Source organism: Penicillium samsonianum (genome assembly GCF_028829775.1).
Source record: "Penicillium samsonianum strain IBT 33392 chromosome Unknown utg000007l_segment0_segment0, whole genome shotgun sequence".
Taxonomy (NCBI): Eukaryota; Fungi; Ascomycota; class Eurotiomycetes; order Eurotiales; family Aspergillaceae; genus Penicillium; species Penicillium samsonianum.
This window is the reverse complement of record NW_026643265.1, coordinates 4,580,633-4,600,311: the sequence shown is the minus strand read 5'-3', so window position 1 is coordinate 4,600,311 and position 19,679 is coordinate 4,580,633. Positions and strand designations below refer to the sequence as shown.

The following is a 19,679-nucleotide window of genomic DNA, read 5'->3' as shown; positions in this document are numbered from 1 at the left end:
AGATAGGTGGTAGTGGGCTGATGGTCTGCGTCATCGGGTATGTAACCTCTCGGACAATTCTCCCTCTCTTTTTCTCTGAGCAATCTCCAGCTTCGCATTACCAATCCAGCTATTGGTATTGGATCTCTACTTTGCTGATTTAGCTTCAGTTGACGCACGATTCTTCCACCCCGCGCAGTGAGGGGCAAAAGCAGAGATAAAAAGTCTGCTATCCTATAAAGAGGTCTTGTGACTCCCCAGAATACCCCGAAAGATATTCTCGCCATGAGAAACACCACCTGCTACTTGCCCAATGGCCTCACCTTTAACGTCTCGCCCGTTTTCGGTGGGGTCACCTTCAAATCCGCCGATTTCAACGTCCAGCGCAACTCCACCTTCCCCCCAGGATGGACAATCATAATCCACACCGAGAAGCCTCACAAGACAGACGAGCAGAAAGAAGAACCAGACTCAGAGCAACCCGGCGACGATGAAGACAGATTTACCCGTTTCACTACCCCCACCTTAACCCGCGACTCCCTCTACATCTCGTATATAGTGAACCCACCATCAAGCGACTTCAAGCCCGTGACCTCACCCACGCGCCAGATCGCCATGATGCTGTGGGCAACTCTATGGTGGTACTTCCACGAGCCCGAACCAGACCTGCACATGGAGACCGCGGAGTCAAGCATGACCCCGCGCGACGGACGCCCAAAGGGCGTCTGGCGGGTAAACATCAAGCGGGAAGGGATCTTCAAAGGCCGGAACCTGCTCCAGAAGCTGGAGCGGATGGGCCTAATAGCGACCGAAGACTCCTCCGTTGGCCTCCAGCCCATGGAAACCCGCGACTCAAGCAGCTGGTCAACGATGTTCGTAAGCCGCCGCAGCTTCTGGCAGCTCGACCCACGACTATTCCTCTTCACACTCACGCCCAACAGAGGCCGTCCATCAACACCTCCGTACCGGTCGCGTAATGTGTCGCCCGCGCCCGATGGCTCACCCAGCACAACGCCGCACGCGCTGGCGCCCATGGAGGCAACATTCCAGACGGCGAATATGGGCCCGTTCACCTCGGTAGGACCGTTTACCTCCGGCAGCCATCTACCAACATACTATCCCCCACCGCCGCTGCAGTTCACCTCCACGAACGGGGTGCGACACCCCGTGCGCCCGAAACCGCCGCACCAGGGCGAGGTCTTCTACGTGCGCTACATCCCCAGTATGAGTCAGTATCTCTCATTCCGCGTGGCGTTTGTGCCGATGACGGCGGATGGTGCTACTGATGGTCGACCTGGGACGCCTGTTACCACGGCTGTGACGAGCATCGCGCAGCATCTCACTGAGGATATCTGCTCTGATCTGGACACGCTGCATCGGTGGATGAATATCCCGCGGGTGGAGGCAATGTGGGGTGAAGGCGGACCCAAGTCTGTGCAGGAGAAGTTCCTGTTGGCTACTCTGACTAGCCGACACAGTTTCCCTGTTATCGGGTGTTGGGACGGGAAGCCGTTTGGGTATTTTGAGATCTACTGGGTCAAGGAAGATCGGCTGGGACGACTTGTGGACCATGTGGATAATTATGATCGGGGTATTCATCTGCTTGTTGGGGAACAGGAGTTCCGCGGTGCGCATCGGGTTGCGGTTTGGTTGAGTGCCTTGGTGCACCATTGCTTCTTGTCGGATATGCGGACTGAATCTGTGGTTTTGGAGCCGCGGATTGATAATATCAAGTGAGTTACGGTGGCAAAGTTGAGGAAGTGAGGAAAGGAAGATCAATGTTCTAACTTCTCGCAGACTCATTAATTACCTCCAAAAAGCAGGCTTCTATAAAGAAGGCGAGGTCAGCTTCCCGCATAAGCACTCTGCCATCATGAGGATCAAGCGCGAGTACTGGGAAAGTCCGGCTCTATAGAGTGCCACAGTGGCGATTTGCATTGAGATCACGAGTAACGAAACAGCTAGTATTGCCTGGATTTTGACATTTCTTGTTATTTTACTTACTTGAAACATTGTCTTGGCCATTTACCATAGGCGACGATTAGCCCAATAGAACAACCGGTCTGGTTATTACTTATTGGACTGGATGACGTTTGATTTCACCAATCTCCTATTTTCTACCTAGGCTCTTTTTCCTAGGTCGATCCTAACTCATCCCAGCCTCTCAACGAGACCGTCCTGCTCCCAATCACCCTCAACGATTGTTGTAAAACAGATGTGAATGCCTTCGCGCCAACTCCCAATGAATTCCTTCAATTTCGAAATCTCATAGATCCCCCGGATCCACTCACTAGTCCTCCCACTTCAGATGCCTTCTTTTCCCAGTAATAGGATCTTTGACAGTAGCACTGTCATAGTGGCTCAGAGTATCCAGGGTGAGCTTCACTTCGTAAAGGAGGTCAGCTCCGAATTTAGGACATTTCTGGGTCATCAAGCCATTTGGGTGTGCGTCTCTTCGGAGATACGATACAACGAAGGCTTGAGCCATGAGACGGCGTACTGGATGGCTATCACGTAAAACGGTTCCCAAGATTTTCTCCTCATCTTCCAGCTCAAGATACCTGCGGTATTCTTTGTACTCGTCGTGGATATTTCCAGTTGTTGTATACATCCTCTTGATGTATCGGGCTATCGGGTCTTCGATCCGGGTGATTTCGTACATCTCCGCAAGTCTGGCGAGTTCCACGGCAGCTTCTATACATATTTCTTCAAAGCTTTCATCGAATTTGATGTTGCCGAAGTATAGCCATTGGATAAGTGCTTCGACACTCCGGACAGACACCACGCCTTCCATTTCTTGTAGTATTGCCGTTTGTTTTTTGGACTCTGAGAAACTGCCTTCGAACGTATCCGAGAACACTGGCGATTCTGCGCAGAGGAGGTTCTTTGAAACCGTGTATTCCCGGTTGCTTGGCTCAAGTCGAATCTTAACGAGAGGGCCGTGAAAGAGCGAAACAATGCTAGATATCAATGCGTTAAACATGCCGTTCCCGAGGAATATGGCGGACATACGATGTTGCAAAACCCTCATCACCTGGCTCAGATGTTTCCATTTCTGAGGTCCCACTCATTTTGAAGGCAGTGAAATGAATGATTGATTGATGATACAGAGAGAACTAACTGCCATGAAGCCAGTTACTGGGAATAGAGAAACAAAGGTATTAAGAGCTACAAACAACGGGGGCTGTCAAATAGCCCAAACAAACAAGCAATCTGTGCTCATTGGAATATTTCTTCCTAGGTCAATCTCAAAGGTTGTGGTCGATATGATTGCTTAGCAATAGAGATACCCCTAACCCATCGGGGACTCTGAACTAGACCCATAGATGCATAGCAGTCCTGCCCCAAATAACATCTAACGATTGTCCCACGCAACACTTCCAACCATACCTCCAATTTCGAAAATAGATTCCCCAGATGCACTCACACTTTCACCCCAACGCTCTATCACCGGCTAACGCTATAAAGATACCATCTTGTCCCTGTAATAGGGTCTTGGAATTTAACACTGCGATGGGGGTTCAGAGTATTCAGGGCTAGCCTCACTTCATGGAGGAGGTCAGCTCCAAATTCAGGATATTCCTGAGCTGTGGCGGCATAATCGTGGCTCGCGCTTTGAAGAAACCCTTTAACGGAGGCTGCGGCTAGAACACGGCGAACTGGATGCTTATCGTGTAAGAGAATTCCCGAAATAATGTCTTCAGAGCCCAGGCAATGGGTGTTGCTATTATAAGGCACCAGACTTTTAGTCTTGCTGGGCTTTGGATTAGCAATAATGATTTCCTTGATGTATTGGGCAATCTGAGATTCTATGCCAGTGATCTCGTACTTGTCCGCAAGTCTTGCAAGCTCTATGGCAGCCGAAATATGCTCTCCGGGGTCTTCGATATCAAACTTGACAAATCGAAGGTAAAGCCATTGAAAGAGTGCTTCAAGACTCTGTTTAGAGACAACGCCTTCCATTTCTTCTAGGTCCACTGTCTGCTCTTGGGCCTCTTGAAAATGACCTCTGAACATGGCTGTGAAAACCGGCGATTCTGCGCAGAGCAGCGCTTTGGAAATTGTGTATTCACAGCTGTTTTTGATTCGAATTTTGACTACGGGACCATGATAGAGTGGAAGCCTCCTAGGTAACGAGGTGTTAGAAAGTGGACGCCATTCCCGGGTAATAGCTTACTTACGCTATTGCGAAGGGCTGGGCACTCTTTTCAGGTGTCTCACTCATTTCAACTTTGATAGGTTGACGGGTTGGAAAGATTGGTTGTGATTTGTAAAGAAGAAGATTGATGAGTGCTATGGGGATGGCTTTATATGATGACTTCCATTGTCATTTGTTTGTCTGCTATACAGTGACTACAAATGCCAACCCAACGTAATTTAGTGTACTATATTGACTAAAAGAGATGTTTGCAGGGAGTCTGAACGTGTAATTTAGACCTTCAACTTTCTACCTCGGTTCTTTCGATTTGGCTATGTAGCAATACCGATAGTTGCAATCCCCATCCAACCGTCCATGCCGTGAAGCTAGTCTAGCCCTCGAAAGACACCCGAGACTCCATTTCCTCCTCGATGTTTCAGTGCATCTCAAGCCCTGCGAAGGTGAACTGTTACGTCGTCGAGAGGATCTGTGAAGGTAACAGCCCTGTGGGGCTCATTTGATGTATTCAGGGCTAGTTGTACCTCTCGGAGGAGATCAGCTCCAGAGGTAGGATAATCCTCAGCCTCCCGGGCAAATTTGTGGTTCTTGTATTGCAGAAACCCATAGACGCAAGCTGCAGCCAATGTACGGCGCACCGGATGTCCACGTGGCAAGAAGGTCCCCGAGATAATGTGCTCAGATGTGAGCCAGGAGGTGCTGTCTTTAGGAAGGGATAAAATGCGTTCAAGGTAAATGCTTCAACCTTGATACCTGGGCTGCGAATGGTATCTCTGATATCTTGAGCCACATAGGATTCGATGCCGGTAATACTGTACTTGTCGGCAAGCCTTGCGAGCTCTATAACATGCTCTTCCTTGTCGCTGATATCAAAATTGATGATCCTGGTGTAGAGCCACTGAATGAGTGCTTGGATACTCCGTATAGAGATAATACCTCCCTCTTCTTGCAGTGTTGCTGTTTGCTCTTCGTACTCTCGAAATCCATGGTGGAACATGGCCGAAAAGACTGGTGACTTTGCGCAGAGTAGGGTCTTCGAAACTGTATATTCTCTTTCGCTTGGTTGGAGTCGTATTTTGATGAAAGGACCGTGATAGAGCGGGAGCACACTAGGTAGATAAGAAAGTGTTAAGACTCACGTTTGACGGAGAAATACAACTTGCTTACTCAGTTGTGAAGTGCTCAGCACTTGCTTCAATCATTCCCACCATTTTTGCAAGCCGTGGGAAGGTGATCGGTTGACTGTCTAAGACGGAGAGAATTCAAACCCTAAAGGACAACTGTGGATGATGACGAATGACGAGGGCGTGACTTATTACAGCCGAGGCCACATGAAGCGCAAGTGACTGTTATGTCAATCATATGCTATGTTATATATCGAAAGGTTGGTTTGCACATTTTACACCTTTTTTCATCGTGCATATTCAGCTATAAACTGAGATCCAAAACAATACATATATAGATATATAAAAGACCCTGAAACAAATATGAGACGATATGAAAAGGATATAAAAAGGAACTTACAAACTTACAAAAAGAGATCTTGATCTTAAATATAGGTGACTGTTATACTACCCCCACATGTGGATGCTCACACCCACTCTCATGGATAATGCCACCCGCTTGTCTGAATTTCTAGTACCAGTGGGAAGCCTTGACTCACGTGTACCTACCACCACGGCCGGCGTGGTCTACTGCCACGAACTCGGGGGACCTTACTCGAGCCACGAGGCCACTCTGGTCACCAACAACATTGGCCACTATTTCTCAAATGTCACCCGACTGATATGAATCTTATTTCAAGCACGGCTAAAGAAATCGAAGATGCAAGCACCGCGGGACCCATATGGATTCTCGTCCAGACGATGACACATCTTGTTCCTGGTGATAACTACGGTATTTTTCCAGATGCAATTCCCTAAACGATCGTATCTGCCAGCATCATTGGGGGTGTGATTTTGATCCTAAAAGACACCGGTTGGAGCACCTATGATCATTTCTCGGATTCAAATCTAACGGTCCTTGATTTAGCTTCACCCCGCGACGACCATATGAATGGTGTTGACCCTTTGACTCGCACTTTCTTGTCGTACATCAATATCAATACATACTTCCCCTATAATATAGCTTAAACCTATCCGAGGATACATAAACGCGGGGAAGACTACTAGTACATTTCCCCACGCCTCGGTGTTTCTCGGCCTCGAAGTATAAACAGAAACATATATCCCATTCCTCTCCCAATCACCCAATATCATCAAATCTCCAATAATCCCACCCTCCAAACGCCAAAATGTCAATCCTAACAACCTACACCACCCACAAAACCTCCAAAATAGCGCACCTAACAATCTCCCGTCCCAAAAAACTAAACTCCCTCTCAACCCCCTCCCCTAACCTCCCTAACCCAAACCCTATCCTCAATCTCAAAAACCCCAAACCTCCTCGCCGTAACCCTAACCGGCGCAGGACCCAAATCCTTCATAGGCGGTGCAGACCTAAAAGAATTATCAACCCTCCCCAACGCCGCCGCAGCACGCAAGTTCATAACATCCGTCCACGAAACATGCACCGCTATCCGCACCTGTCCCGTCCCGGTCATCGCGCGCATTAATGGGTTTGCCCTGGGCGCGGGATTGGAAATTGCAGCGGCTTGTGATATCCGTGTTGCCGGGACCGGGGCGGTTTTTGGGATGCCTGAGGTTTGTTTTCTTTTCATACTTCTACTTCTACGAGACTTCTACGAATATGGGAAGTATATGTGGGATGATTAGATGCTCACACACTTTCAAAGCTTATGATATTAACAAATTCCTCAGGTCCGCCTCGGCATCCCCTCCGTCGTCGAAGCAGCCCTTCTCCCCGGCCTAATTGGCTGGGGTCGTACAAGACAACTGCTATTACTTGGCGGGACGATTTCTGCCCAGGAAGCGCTTAGCTGGGGGCTTGTTGAGCGGGTTGTTAAGGATGAGGAGCTTGACGGGGCTGTTTCCGAGTGGGTTGGGGAGATAGGGAAGAATGGGCCGCTTGCTGTGCGCAGACAGAAGGCTTTGATTTCGAGGTGGGAGAAGCTTTCGCTGAAGGGTGGGATTGAGGCTGGGATTGAGGCTTTTGGGGAGTGTTTTGAGATTGGGGAGGATGGGGGGACGGAGCCGGGGAGGATGATGGGGGAGTTTTTTAGGGAGAAGGAGGAGGGTAAGGCGAGGATTGAGGTGAAGGATAAGGATAAGAATATTGGTAAGGACAAGGGAGAGGGGGAGGAGGGGTTAGGGTTCTGAAGGGGTATGCAATATAGGATCCTGTATAGTTGCGCAAGGGGGTGTAGATAGTACATCCGTACCGGATTTTCCCTGGCGTGTGGGGCTTTCCTATTTGATCTGCCGCCGCTTTTATGAGGATGCTCAGGCTCAGGCTCAGATGTCAGCACGGACTCAGATCAGTGATCATGCTCAGTTCAGTCACGAGCAGAATGACCAATGCTCAGTGAGTGCTCATTAGATGCTCTCTGATTACTCAGTGATGCTTAGTGTCCAATCAGTGAACAACACTGATGCACTCAGCCCACCGCAGACTATACCTAGAAGGGATTAGCCCCTATAGGGTCGTTTATACTATAATAGCTATAGTGACTTATATGCAAGACCGAGAGACAAGCAATATAAACCAAAAGGCTCCAACCCAGATTTCTTGATCACGTATTAACTTTGATACCTCTCTGGTCCCCAGTAGTGCCGCATGTATTCGGCGACGGTCGTGGGTTGCACTGAAGATAACTCATTGAGCGTGGGCGGTACCACAGACATGTCCCTAGCGCAGACGATTGCCAATTGACATTCCATTCGGGCGATAATTTCGCTTTGTGGAATGGTCAAAAGTTTTGTCTGAAGGGCAGACTCTGTCAAGGGTCGGATCTCGATAGGGCGCTCAACATGTTTTTGGCAAATGCTGATCAGATCTTCGAAGCTCAGAGTATCCCCCACCATTCCAAGCTCTCGACCAGCCCATGGCTCAGTGATGTCCAGAGCGGCAACAATAAATCGACCGATATCACGAATGTCAGTCATAGTGAGTCTCGGAAAGGTTTGGTCTGATCGGAGGGGAACTTCAATCCAAGGCGACTCGGGGTTCTCGAAGTGAATGAGAAACGGTCCTTCTTGAAACCCAGCCAAGGCATCTTTTCGTCTGCCCGAATCGGGGCATCCGATGCCGAGATAGTTCATGAACATCCCGCATGGAAAACGAGCGGCATCGATTCGATGTTGATTTACCGACGTTTGAACAACTTCCCAGACCTTATTCTTGGCATCGAGTAGGTCGACCATCGAGTGGGCTGAAGAAGTGAGGGCAAATTCAGATGGGGCAAAGCGGCGGCAGCCTGCAGCTTCTGCTGCATGAAGGAGGTTCAGCTGCACGGTCACCCATTCGGGGCCTGGGATGAGCAAAACATTGATTACTGTGTCAATGTCCTTCAACGCAGTGACCAAAGAAGTCTGTGAATGATAGTCCACGCATCGCACTTCAACTTCATTTTGAGCAAGGCTCTGCTTTTTCGAGATCGTAGTTTCCCTTGATAGAATGACTGGGGTATAGCGACCATCCGTGGCGAGAAGAGCTGAGACAATTGAGAAACCTAGTGTTGGACTAGTGCCACCGGCGATTGCGACGCGCATGATGGGCAGAAGATGAATATTGTATCGATTTGTGCAGTTTCTCTCTAATACCTAGGTAGCCATTAGAGAAAAAAGAGGAGATCGAGAAGAACATGAATAGTGTACAACGTAGCTAGTGTACAACGTAGCTATTGAACTTGACAAAAGGTTTGGGTGTTGAGAGCCAATGACATCATCTATCTGAAAGAGTCTCCTACACTTAGTGAGCACTCAGTGAGCAAATCAGAGTGATCAGATAATGTTCCGTGGCAGATCACGTTGATTATATAATGGCCCGTGATCAAGTCAGAATACTCAGGGACCTCGAGACATGCTCAGTTTTAGTGATCAAAGAGCGGCAGGGGGTGAGCGCTAAAACGCAAAGGGAAAGGTTTCGAGTGCCAGGCATTATCCGGTACATATGAGCACCATATGTACTAGGTTCTTATTTTAGATTACAATAAAGCTTATACATTACAGTATTGTACGAAGTCTAAAATCGGTGTTAAGTTTCATTGTCCAAGTAGGAGGTAAGTACATCAAAAGTACAACGTCGATCGAGCGCGAGCGCGAGCAAAAAGTCTAAGCGTGTGATTCTTGGGTAGCATCCAGAGTGAAAAACGAGTGAAATGTAAGGCCACAAGCATAAGAAATACCATATGGCATACAAACTCCGAAGTGCACGAGGCAGATGCAGTAGCGAGTGGAATAGATGGGGGAAAAAAGAAAAGCAGAGAGGATCACAACTCTGGCGGAATCAGGCTCATACACCGGTGTTAGATGATATATGTGAACATCTAATGGCAGTGAGCTAGGGGTATTGGCACATGTGCGTATCAACGGGGGGAATAGCTTTTTCAAAGCAGGAATATGAAATGAGAAAAGGAAATAAAAGTCATATGGGAATGTGTGAGATAGTCAACAATCAGAGAGATAGGAAAAATGAGAGATGCGTGAATAGCATCGGTGATTAAGTAAAGATCAGATTGCTAAAAAGAGAGAAGAGAAACCGAGAGCCAGCTCGATTTAGTGAGATCGACGACCGCCCATGTAGGAGTTTGTTGCGGAAGCCAGGAAGCGAGCCACGAAGCCGCCGCTGTGCGCGTGGTTGCTGGTCTTCAGCTTCTTGGACGGCTGGCGGATAGGCTCGAGAGACTTCTTTGATTCGAGGTGTGCGACGTTCACGTAGCTGTAGTTGAGAGAGAGGGATGACGGGCTGCGGCTGGAATCCGTGAGCATGAGGTCATCGGCACCCTGGGAGGAAACTGTGCTGATGGAGGCCGGTGTGCCTCTTGAGCTTGGGGCGAGACTGGACGAGCGCGAGCAGAGAGAGTTGAAGGTCTCGGCGTGGGAGAGGGGTGGCACGTCGCGGACAGATGGCGGGGAGATAGAGCGGTTGGTTCGGGTGGGGGATGCGCGCTGGCGCTGGTAGGGGTTGTAGCGATCGTGTTCGGCGGCGTTCTGTGTAGCGTAGTGGGTGTTGTGCATTGTTGGGCAGGAGACGTGGCTTGGGAGACGGCGGATGGAATTGTCGTTTGCGCGACGGGTCTCGCCGCGGGCTTCGAGCTTTTGGCGGCGGAGGCGGCTGGCCAGCAGATCCGCTGATGCGTGCAGTCGGCGCCTAGGGGTGGGTTAGTGATTATTATAAGAGGCTAAAGAATGGGATGCCATACCATTCGCGGTGTTGTTGCTGTTTGTGGCGGTGTTCCTCTTCGGCGAGACGTTCTTGCTCTTGGGCGATGAGACGTTGGCGGTGGGGAACGAGGAAGGGCTCGAGGTAGGTGAAGAGGTCCTGTTCAGTAATACGCAGGTCCCAATCCAAAAGGAAGAGGAGCTGGCGTTCCATGAGGTTGACCTCGGGAAGAGAGAAGCCGAATCCTTCGAATCCCTTCACTGCGGTGTAACGGGCCCAGTGTTTATTCTTGGGGCTGGAGTCATTCAGGTTCTTAGCGGCGAGGATGAGCGAGGCGAGGAAGATTCGGTGGACAGTGCAGCGCATGCCCTTTGCGACTGGTGGCAGACGAGAACGAAGACGACCGAGGTAGACGAGACAGCTCATGAGAGTGGGCACCTGCACCTGCGACCGGGCCACGAGTGAGGCAATGAAGGCCTCGAGTGAGGGGAGAGCAGGCAGGTTAGAGGGTTCCATTGGAGGGGTGGATGGTGGTGTAGGTTGGCCGTTCTGGTTGACAGTGTTGGTCACATGCGCCTCACAGCGGATGACTTGAGCTGCCTGTTGAGCCAGGTGTGACACCATTTCCCGAGTGACTCGGGTAGTGACAAACTCATCGAGAGCTGCTCGGTTGAGCGACAATGAATCCATATTGTGATAGAGGGATATGGTAGAGGATGTCGGAGGAGAAGAGAGGTCGAGGATGGGAATTAAATATGCAAACGGGCAGAGATCAAAGAATATTTCAAGGCACAAATCGATTGTCTCGGACAATCCAATTCAACGATCTTTAGGCAAACGCAAGACAAAGGTCTTTATGTTTGTATCAGATGAGAGTCGACACAAAGTGAAGCAAAAGCGAAAATCAGATCAAAGAACCCACACACAATGTCGAATAGAGAAAAGTGAATTCCTGAGCCAGCAGGATACCTTTCAGATGAAGTACTCTTTTGAAAGAAAAAAGAATGTTGCAGTAAGGATGGGATAGTTGGGGTTGTCGTGTCAACGCCTATCGATAGCCCTAACTGAGTCTTCAAATCAACTGAGACCGGATATTTATTCGAGACACAATCCACAGTTCACTGCAAGTAGGCAATAGATTGGAAATAATGTTTCGGTGACAAAATTATTATAGAAAAGGCGAACGATCAAAAGAAAAGGGAATTATAAAAGGAAAGGATGACGACGTTGAGCATGTGGATGAATCTCGTGAAGAATCTGGGCGGAATACCTCTCTAGTTATAGTATCTGGTATGCGCCAGAGTGGGAGTAGAGGGGGGTACGGCTTTTTTTCCCCCCTGCAAGGACGGGTCCAGTTAGAAGAGAGAATAAGCCAAGCACAGGGGTAGAATAGAGCGAACCTGCATAGTTGAATCTAAGATGCTCCAACCTTTTTGGCGCGCGGAGTCTGAGAGAAGGAAAGTGAGCTGATTTGTCGAGAGAGCCCGGATGATGTACACTTGATAGACTATTATTGTACCTGTGCGTTATTATCCCTAGATTCATCCAATAGAGGGTTGTGCCTCATTTTCAATGGGTATTACGGTTGGTTTTTCCAGGTTTGACTTTAACTTGATTTACTTCATTTACTCGGTTTAATGCGATAGTATTCTATGTTCGACATAAAAAACAAAAATAAGGAGCATATTGGGAACATCCATCGCCAACATCGCAAAGCCAGCTGATCCAGGATCGCCATACAATATAGGTCTCCACTCAATTATTCACCCTGAACTACGGAGTATGAAACTCACGACCGTCTCATATCTATGCGCGGGTCATTCCATTCCTTGAACGCGTACCAAAATAGAATCCAGTATCCAGTATCCAGTATCTAGCATCTAGTAACCTATCGATGTTACTCTACTGCCTAATCTCTACAAATCAAACCCATAAACCAACTCACAACCAACAATCCAACAAACCAACAAGTCAATCATCACCAAAAACAGACTTCAGCTGAGAAAAAAAGGTGGCGATTTCAGGTTGGCGCCGCGAACTCGCGTTAGTGCCCAATCACTCGAAACCTGTCAGTTCCCGATCTGATCACCGTGGGGCGAGACACACGGAATCCCTGTCAAATGTTCCTGTACTCCGTACTTTGCTTCCCTTGTATCCCAACCCCAACCCCCTGTCATGGCGCGAAGCGTGTTCGAGGGGGATTCAAACATGCCCGATGACCTCGAGAAAAGAGAAATACCAAAGTAAAGTTCAAATGGAATTACCCGACTAATCCACCTCACATAAGGCAGGTCACATCATTCCCGATCTCCTTTTTTCCTTCCCGTTGGATCTATCGATTTTTACCAACCTCGTCCTCTTCCCAACCTCTTTTTTTTTCTCCCCGATGCAGTAGAGGCCGTGGGATGCATGCAATGTTCCGTGCATAGCACTCTTAGCGTGTACTTAGTTATCCGTACTGCGTTACTTACTAAAAAAAGACAGAAGCACACTGCATATGCATCTAAATGAATCTATATAAGCGCCCGTCCCCCACCAGGGCCCTCCAGGACCCTCCAGGGCTTTGGTTTCCCCTCCCGCCTTCCCGCCCAGCGCTTACAATCCCAACATCGTGGAAGCGCTGCGACGTTTCGCGTTTCTAATTTTAAGTCTTTACTACTGTGTTATTGTTATTCTTAGATTTCTCCACGCGCGTTACTCCTGCGTTCTTCCTACCCCAGACCACATGCGCGGGTCGTCACCCGCCCTTCCGCCTGAGCCGAATCAGTGGGCGATTTGGAATGTTGGTGTTGGATGTGTGAGACTGCGCCTCGTTTCAGGATCTGGCGTCTCGCTGTTGGTGAGTTGGTTGTGCGGTTGGTTGAGAGTGCTCGATACCGGTTTAGCGATGTTTTGGTGTTCCCACAGGTGTTCCTACAGATGTGGACCAGGCTCCATCATTGTTATGGGGCCGTTGGAGTTCTCAGAGCTTGGGAGCTAGGCGCTTGGGATGGGGCGGTTTCAGAATGGTAGGGCTCGTTTCAGGTGTTGGTCGGCGGTTAGAGATCGTGTTGGTGTGGTCTTGGGTTGAAACACTGAAATGCGACCGTATGTACGGAGTAGCAGGTTGATAGTACCTAGGTACACAATTTGTCCATGTGTCTTATCATCATTCTATTTTTGGTAGTGCAGATTATCGCTCATTCCGATGCTTTGTGAATCTCAAATTGATTTCCATTTCTTAACCAATGTACCATCTCCGCAAGTCCAATCCCACCATCTAACTAGCTGTTTGAATCACAGCAACAGAGTAAGAGCAATCCAAGTCCCAATTATACCCTTGTGCTAAATCCGTTTAAATGCTGATTTAAACAACAGCAACAGAGTAAGAAGAAACAGTCAACTCAGCAGTGCCGGTGAAAGGCTCAGTGCCAGCCTGCACAGTCTTCAAGTATTTGCTGTTATCCAGACCCTGGTTCTTGACAAGGTACTTGAAGAAGTCCAACAGGTCACCGTTGTAGCTCTTAACGGTCGACTTAGCGACGAAGCTGTACACAGTCATCTGACCATTGGGACCGACCCAGACATCCCACTCGGAACCACTGATAGTGACCGTAGCGATGGCCTTGCCAGTGGACGAGATCGGGCCCGCACCGCCCAGAGCCGCAAGCCACACCATGATCTCGAACTCCTCGCTGCCGTCAGGAGTAGAGCTGAGGAACATGTCGTAGGCGACATCGGCGACGATATTGGTGGTCGAGTAGCTATTTCCAGAGATGGTTAGCGGGAGCTGTTCATTCCAAAGTGACCACATATCCACCACTCAAGACCTACCTCCAGTTCCAGTTGGACTTGATGCTGCTAACAGTGCTCAGGATCTTGGGGGTGAACTTCAGCGCGGCATTGGCGTAGCTCTTGACCTGGTTCGTCGCGGATCCGCCCCACGACCACGAGGTGTGCCACGCGATCTTGTTGCCGTTGCTCGAGTCCAGTGTGGTGCACTGCTTGCCGTTGGAATCTTGGGCCAGGTTCCAGAGGTTGTTGTAGATGATGTAGGTGTCCGTCGTGGTGGTGCCCCACTGGTCGCAGATTTCTGTGGCGCGACGGACGCTGGCGGCGTCGCCCATGGCGGACAGAGCCAGGGCAAGTAGAGACATGGGTGCGATGAAGGACTTCATTGTGGCTGTTGGAACTGGTGTTCTGGGTAAATGGGAGGTGTTGGTATTGGAAATGGTACTTGTTCTGGTATCACGGAGTCGGGTTTCCGGTCTGCTTTATACATGCCATCTTCGCTTTCTCTTCTCTCGGAAGTCGTCCGTTTAGGGAATAACTTGGATTCTAGACCGGGGGTGGGTTCGTGTTTCGTATAGAGCACCAAGTACTCCTGTCTCACATTCGATATTTGGGCGTGCTATTCCCTATCCAACGAGATCATGACCGGGACTCCACAACATCCGGATAATACCAAAAGCTAAAAAGCTTGCATGGGGCAGGGACGGAGTACCGGGAAAGAGATTGCCGTAGCCACAACGTGCACCTTTTTACCCATCGTGGATCCTTGTCATGCAGAAGTTTATCCGTTTCACTGCAGATTGGGGAAGACAGTGGTTATGCAAGGTCTTATCCGTTTTCCTGTGGATTCGGGAAGATCTCCGCCGCGTCGGCAGCAAATGTGGGACGACGGCGTCGCAGAACGGGGAGGATTGCTGCTTCCAGAAGAAAACGCGGTCAAATATGACATTGTTTACTGGAAGGTACCCGCTTTATTCGGGATTCCCCCTGAAGAAACTTGAGCTTAGAGTATCTGCGAAATTTCTCCGAGGGTAAACTGATTGGATATTTTCGTGTTGCCTGGCACAAAGGCCATTGTATGCATTTGTGCAATGTCAAAATCCGTCAAAAACATGGTCAAGTCAAGAGGAGTTACGCAAGGAGAATGGTGAACCAGCCACATCGTCACTTCTGCCGGTTCTTCATGCATATGCAAGCACCCCGCAAATCAATAATCGAAATCTAAGACATCTTCGGAAAAATAATGCTAACTCCGATACCTCGGCTGGATATTTGTTCCAAGCCAGAGAGATTGCGGAAATCCGACCGTTTTTCAATGGGTCATGATCGACATCTTGACCTTCAAACCTTCAAATCCATTGCCACTACAGGGGTCAAATGGTTCTTGACATCCTTTGACAGTAGATCACCTTGATCCTGAGGCGCTTGGCTCAGGCATGAATGCATCCCAATCGTCGTCATCTCCTGGGATATTCACACAATAATTGTGTTTAGCCTGTATTCAGCCTGCTAGCTTCAAATCCTTGACATAGATCGACTACGGCAGGTTGCTGACGACAGAAGTCAAAGCCCCAACAAGCACGAACCACCCTCAAGTTACCCGTTGGAATAGACAGTAGCGGTCAGGAGTCAAGCACATCGTGCGCGTACCAACCCGCCTACTTCCGTGAGCAATTGGCAGCAAGAGCAGCTGTCTTTGATCTTGGATACACCAGATGGGTGTTGATGGAAGTATTTCATACTGATATGTGGAATCCACGCTCATTGTAAGCGTAGTTTCCAATGAGTTTCCAATGACAATCACTTCGTGTCCTAACTCTAATGTGTCTATAGAGTACGGGACCGTGGTACAGGTTATGGCTAGTACCCCAAAAGGTGCTGTATAGGGAGGCTACTGTGCGGCTGACCTGTGGGAACAGATCATTTCCTTTAGGCAGCATTAGCTATCTGAAACAGAGTGGCTCCCATATGTGACAAGATTACTAAACACCAATAAACCGTCATATATAGAGTATCCGACGACTAGTCTTCAAGGGACTAGAGATAAGCATGACACAAGAAAAAGGGACGAGGGCGAAGGAAAAGAAAAAGACAATTCAGAATTTTAAATAGCTAAGAATCAAACAGCAAGCAATGGGAAAACATTCATAGCTGACAGACAACACAACACGTACGAAAAGGAGAAGGATCAATCAAGCAAGTTCTGGAGTAAACAAACAGCCAGGCCTTAGGCAACCACGCTGTCAACAAACAGCATTGAAAAGAAGAACCGTCCACGGGAACCCGTGGACAACAGAGAGCTATCTCTGTAAGGTAAGCACGAAAAATTGGCTCAAAGAGCACAGTGTTCAGCTCCCAATGTCAATGGAGAACCCAGGAAAGTACAGTCAGTATCCACAGAGGTAAGGGTAAGACTGCCGATTGGTTCCTAAGGGAGGGTGGGTTCCCCAGGAGCTTCTTTCGACATGTCCGCCTCACATGTTTCGTGCCTGGGCCAGGACCGAAGCCCCAGCTCATTTCAGCCTAACCTGAACCGCATCAAAGATCATCAGTGCCCTCAGGATACCCTTCGGACAACAGGAACACGATGTGCAATGTGGACCTGGAGCGTTGAGGAGAGAACAAAGAAGAAGAGAGAGAAAGTTGGGGGGGGAGGGTATTTATATTTTCCCAGTGGCTTAAGGCGATGAGCAAACTGGGGTAGGTGACGAGTTTTGACCATAAGGGAAGGCACCCAAATAAGGAAGGCACGCATCCATCCATGGATGGATAGGTACATGGTTACATAAATCGCTGGAGGCACCAGGACCTGGAAATCAGGGAGTATAACAGAAGAATAAAGTTTGATATCTCTTGGCATCGGGTTCCGCGGTCTGCGGTAGTTTCCGCATATCGGTTACGGATCACGGCAATCCGATATGAGCCATCACTTGACTGGATTATGTTGGAACAGTGTACAGAGTACAATGTATGGAGTAGGCAACATCATTGACAAGAGGAGATAGCGAAGACAATTGGCCAATAGAAGAGACGATAATTCGGATTGTGAGCATCCGACATGGCCTGTTGTCCAATATAAACAATGCAAACACATCCAAACACATCCATACAAACAGTGCAAACCATTTGCACTGGGCAGATATTACCAGTACATGGGAGGTGCATGTATTGAATTAAGATATGAGACATATTTGAGCAAGGAATTGTTTATATATTATACTGTACGGAGTATTACATAGTAAATTGAACAAAAGCGAGGGTGTGACTATTATTCAATTGTTTTGCTTTGATGCCCCACCGGGTGGAACTCTGGGGTTTTCGCCAGGGGTGAAATTTAAATTTAAAGGCTCGATTGCCTTCTTTCCTACTCCAGGACCCTTTCCCAATCCCCAAGATGCCTTCCAAATCCTCCAAGTCCTCCAGCTCCAGCTCCGGCTGCCGCTGTCGTTGCTTCTCCCTGAAGACCCTCAGCTACCTGGCCATTTTCCTGGCCCTGTTCTCCGCCGTCTACCGATACCTCGATGCGCGCCTTGAGCGATTCTACCTCTTCGACCCGGAGCACCTGCACGATGTGTCTCAGCGCGCTATCAGCGCCCACGGCGAGGACACCCGTTCCATCGTCAACTTCATTGTTGCCGAACTGGAGCAGACAGTCGGCCCCAAGTACCTGAGCACCCAAGAGGAGTGGGTATTCAACAACGCCGGCGGCGCCATGGGCGCCATGTACGTGATCCACGCCAGTATCACCGAGTACCTGATCATCTTCGGTGAGTTTTGCGTCCGCGACCAAGGTCTACCACCATTTCTATTTCCCCTTCTAACCACATTTAATTTCCGCAGGCACCGCCATCGGAACCGAAGGCCACACCGGCCGCCACACCGCCGATGACTACTTCAACATCCTCCAGGGCACCCAGCTCGCCTACGTTCCCGGAGAGTTCAAGCCCGAGGTCTACCCGGCCGGTAGCGTGCACCACCTCGTCCGCGGCGAGGTCAAGCAGTACAAGATGGATGAGTCTTGCTTCGCGCTCGAGTACGCCCGTGGCTGGATCCCTCCCATGCTCTTCTTCGGTTACGCCGATACCTTCTCCAGCACTCTGGACTTCCCTACTTTGTGGGCTACCACGCGCATCACTGCCCGTGAGATGGTCGGCAACTTGATGCAGGGCAAGCTGTAAGCATACCATTTGCTTCTTGTTGATATGCAGGCTTCGGTTGGATTCATGAGGTCTACGTGGAATGTACGATATGGGCATTGGTTGGGCACCTGGCGAGGTGCTGTTTTGGTTCTAAAAGTTACTAGGCATGGATACATAATCGGTAGTACCGAGCACCCTTCTTAATGAAATCATCAGCTAAGGTTGTCAAGCTGCTTTTATAACACTGATCATTGGACTTGGGCTGTGGTTGGTTTAGGACACCAAACTGCTGCTTTCGCCGTCCATAACCAACTAGTAAAAAAAACCTGAGGCCTTCGGAATATTTTAACTTCGTACCACCCACGGTTAGTATTAAACTGCGAGAGATCTATGTAGTTCTGAATGACCTGGAGCCAAATGCATACGCATAGAAAAGCAGCCACTCCCTCGGGTTGGAAGCCTCTTCCTGTCTATTCATACCTAGAAATCTCGTAGGTCTACTGCAAATAGAGATATATTGACTTTAACCTTGGAAACAGAAACCTCTTTGACTAATAACACGTGCGCAGCCATATACAACGCGGAATTTGTAGTTAAACGTCGGGATCTAGAGCTGCCCAGGTGTAATTCAGTCATCATAGCCAAACCTACCCAGGTAGACCCAAGTGAATGAAATGAGTCAGTGAATCAAAATCTTATCTAGAGTCAGTTGTTTGTCAAAACAAGCATTTGTTGAACCGTAGGTAGCAACGGGCATCTGGCTGCCTTTACAAATGTAGTACAAATGTACAGCTCTATATAAGCTTGCAATTTGCTCGTACATCTCTTCTCCTTCATCCTTCAGCTATCTATCAAAATCAGTACTCAGCACGACGTATTCTATCTCACATTACTTTCTATTATCCTTGTTCCCTGCCCTTTACCCATTTGACCTCTTCATAAGCACTCCATTCTTCTGGCTCTTGTTTTACTTGAGCGTGATAGCCCATCATGGCAGGCTACTGTGGATGCACTTGGAAAGAGCAGTTTATCACAATATTCAGCCCGTCAGCCACAACCCTTTCTTGACGCTTCCTGAGTCTTGACACCCTCTTGACTTTCCTAAGCTGACGCACAATGATGTTACTAGAATATTCAGTTGGATCTTCTGCCTCGGAGGGATGACCTACACACCTTTTGGTGATGATGATGATACTCATCGACCGATATATGGGGTCAGACTCTTTTGTACGCCCCACCCCCGGTTACTTGGACCGTGGATCCATGTCTGCCCTTCACGCAGCTCCGAGGAAATACTTGATGAACGTCCATCCCCCTTGCATCAACCACGGTCCAGTGAAGTGGGGTTTCTG

General features: G+C 48.9%; 10 protein-coding genes across 10 annotated transcripts; 4 read left to right on the top strand and 6 right to left on the bottom strand.

Annotated features, from left to right (window-relative positions):
- Positions 1–264: 264 nt before the first annotated feature.
- Positions 265–1,894, top strand: N7471_012611 (GNAT family N-acetyltransferase; the record flags this gene model as incomplete). Its single annotated transcript, XM_057285330.1, has 2 exons — positions 265–1,712; positions 1,777–1,894. 2 exons carry the CDS (start codon positions 265–267, stop codon positions 1,892–1,894), a joined length of 1,566 nt encoding a protein of 521 aa, XP_057131596.1.
- A 375-nt stretch (positions 1,895–2,269) lies between these two features.
- N7471_012610 (BTB/POZ domain-containing protein) lies at positions 2,270–3,050 on the bottom strand (the record flags this gene model as incomplete). Its single annotated transcript, XM_057285329.1, has 2 exons — positions 2,270–2,939; positions 2,992–3,050. 2 exons carry the CDS (start codon positions 3,048–3,050, stop codon positions 2,270–2,272), a joined length of 729 nt encoding a protein of 242 aa, XP_057131595.1.
- A 376-nt stretch (positions 3,051–3,426) lies between these two features.
- On the bottom strand, positions 3,427–4,204 carry N7471_012609 (BTB/POZ domain-containing protein; the record flags this gene model as incomplete). Its single annotated transcript, XM_057285328.1, has 2 exons — positions 3,427–4,105; positions 4,161–4,204. The coding sequence occupies 2 exons, from the start codon at positions 4,202–4,204 to the stop codon at positions 3,427–3,429; spliced, it is 723 nt and encodes a 240-aa protein (XP_057131594.1).
- A 359-nt stretch (positions 4,205–4,563) lies between these two features.
- N7471_012608 (BTB/POZ domain-containing protein) lies at positions 4,564–5,346 on the bottom strand (the record flags this gene model as incomplete). Its single annotated transcript, XM_057285327.1, has 3 exons — positions 4,564–4,838; positions 4,889–5,244; positions 5,303–5,346. The coding sequence occupies 3 exons, from the start codon at positions 5,344–5,346 to the stop codon at positions 4,564–4,566; spliced, it is 675 nt and encodes a 224-aa protein (XP_057131593.1).
- A 370-nt stretch (positions 5,347–5,716) lies between these two features.
- N7471_012607 (uncharacterized protein) lies at positions 5,717–5,926 on the top strand (the record flags this gene model as incomplete). Its single annotated transcript, XM_057285326.1, has 1 exon — positions 5,717–5,926. One exon carries the CDS (start codon positions 5,717–5,719, stop codon positions 5,924–5,926), a length of 210 nt encoding a protein of 69 aa, XP_057131592.1.
- A 502-nt stretch (positions 5,927–6,428) lies between these two features.
- Positions 6,429–7,413, top strand: N7471_012606 (uncharacterized protein; the record flags this gene model as incomplete). Its single annotated transcript, XM_057285325.1, has 3 exons — positions 6,429–6,492; positions 6,605–6,837; positions 6,955–7,413. 3 exons carry the CDS (start codon positions 6,429–6,431, stop codon positions 7,411–7,413), a joined length of 756 nt encoding a protein of 251 aa, XP_057131591.1.
- Positions 7,414–7,833: 420 nt separating this feature from the next.
- N7471_012605 (aromatic alcohol reductase) lies at positions 7,834–8,805 on the bottom strand (the record flags this gene model as incomplete). Its single annotated transcript, XM_057285324.1, has 1 exon — positions 7,834–8,805. The coding sequence occupies one exon, from the start codon at positions 8,803–8,805 to the stop codon at positions 7,834–7,836; it is 972 nt and encodes a 323-aa protein (XP_057131590.1).
- A 1,005-nt stretch (positions 8,806–9,810) lies between these two features.
- Positions 9,811–11,107, bottom strand: N7471_012604 (cyclin family protein; the record flags this gene model as incomplete). Its single annotated transcript, XM_057285323.1, has 2 exons — positions 9,811–10,405; positions 10,458–11,107. 2 exons carry the CDS (start codon positions 11,105–11,107, stop codon positions 9,811–9,813), a joined length of 1,245 nt encoding a protein of 414 aa, XP_057131589.1.
- Positions 11,108–13,763: 2,656 nt separating this feature from the next.
- On the bottom strand, positions 13,764–14,574 carry xgeA (putative endoglucanase; the record flags this gene model as incomplete). The annotated part of the gene is made up of 2 exons (XM_057285322.1): positions 13,764–14,160; positions 14,231–14,574. The coding sequence occupies 2 exons, from the start codon at positions 14,572–14,574 to the stop codon at positions 13,764–13,766; spliced, it is 741 nt and encodes a 246-aa protein (XP_057131588.1).
- Positions 14,575–17,582: 3,008 nt separating this feature from the next.
- Positions 17,583–18,366, top strand: erg2 (C-8 sterol isomerase ERG2; the record flags this gene model as incomplete). Its single annotated transcript, XM_057285321.1, has 2 exons — positions 17,583–17,955; positions 18,029–18,366. 2 exons carry the CDS (start codon positions 17,583–17,585, stop codon positions 18,364–18,366), a joined length of 711 nt encoding a protein of 236 aa, XP_057131587.1.
- Between the last annotated feature and the right edge of the window lie 1,313 nt (positions 18,367–19,679).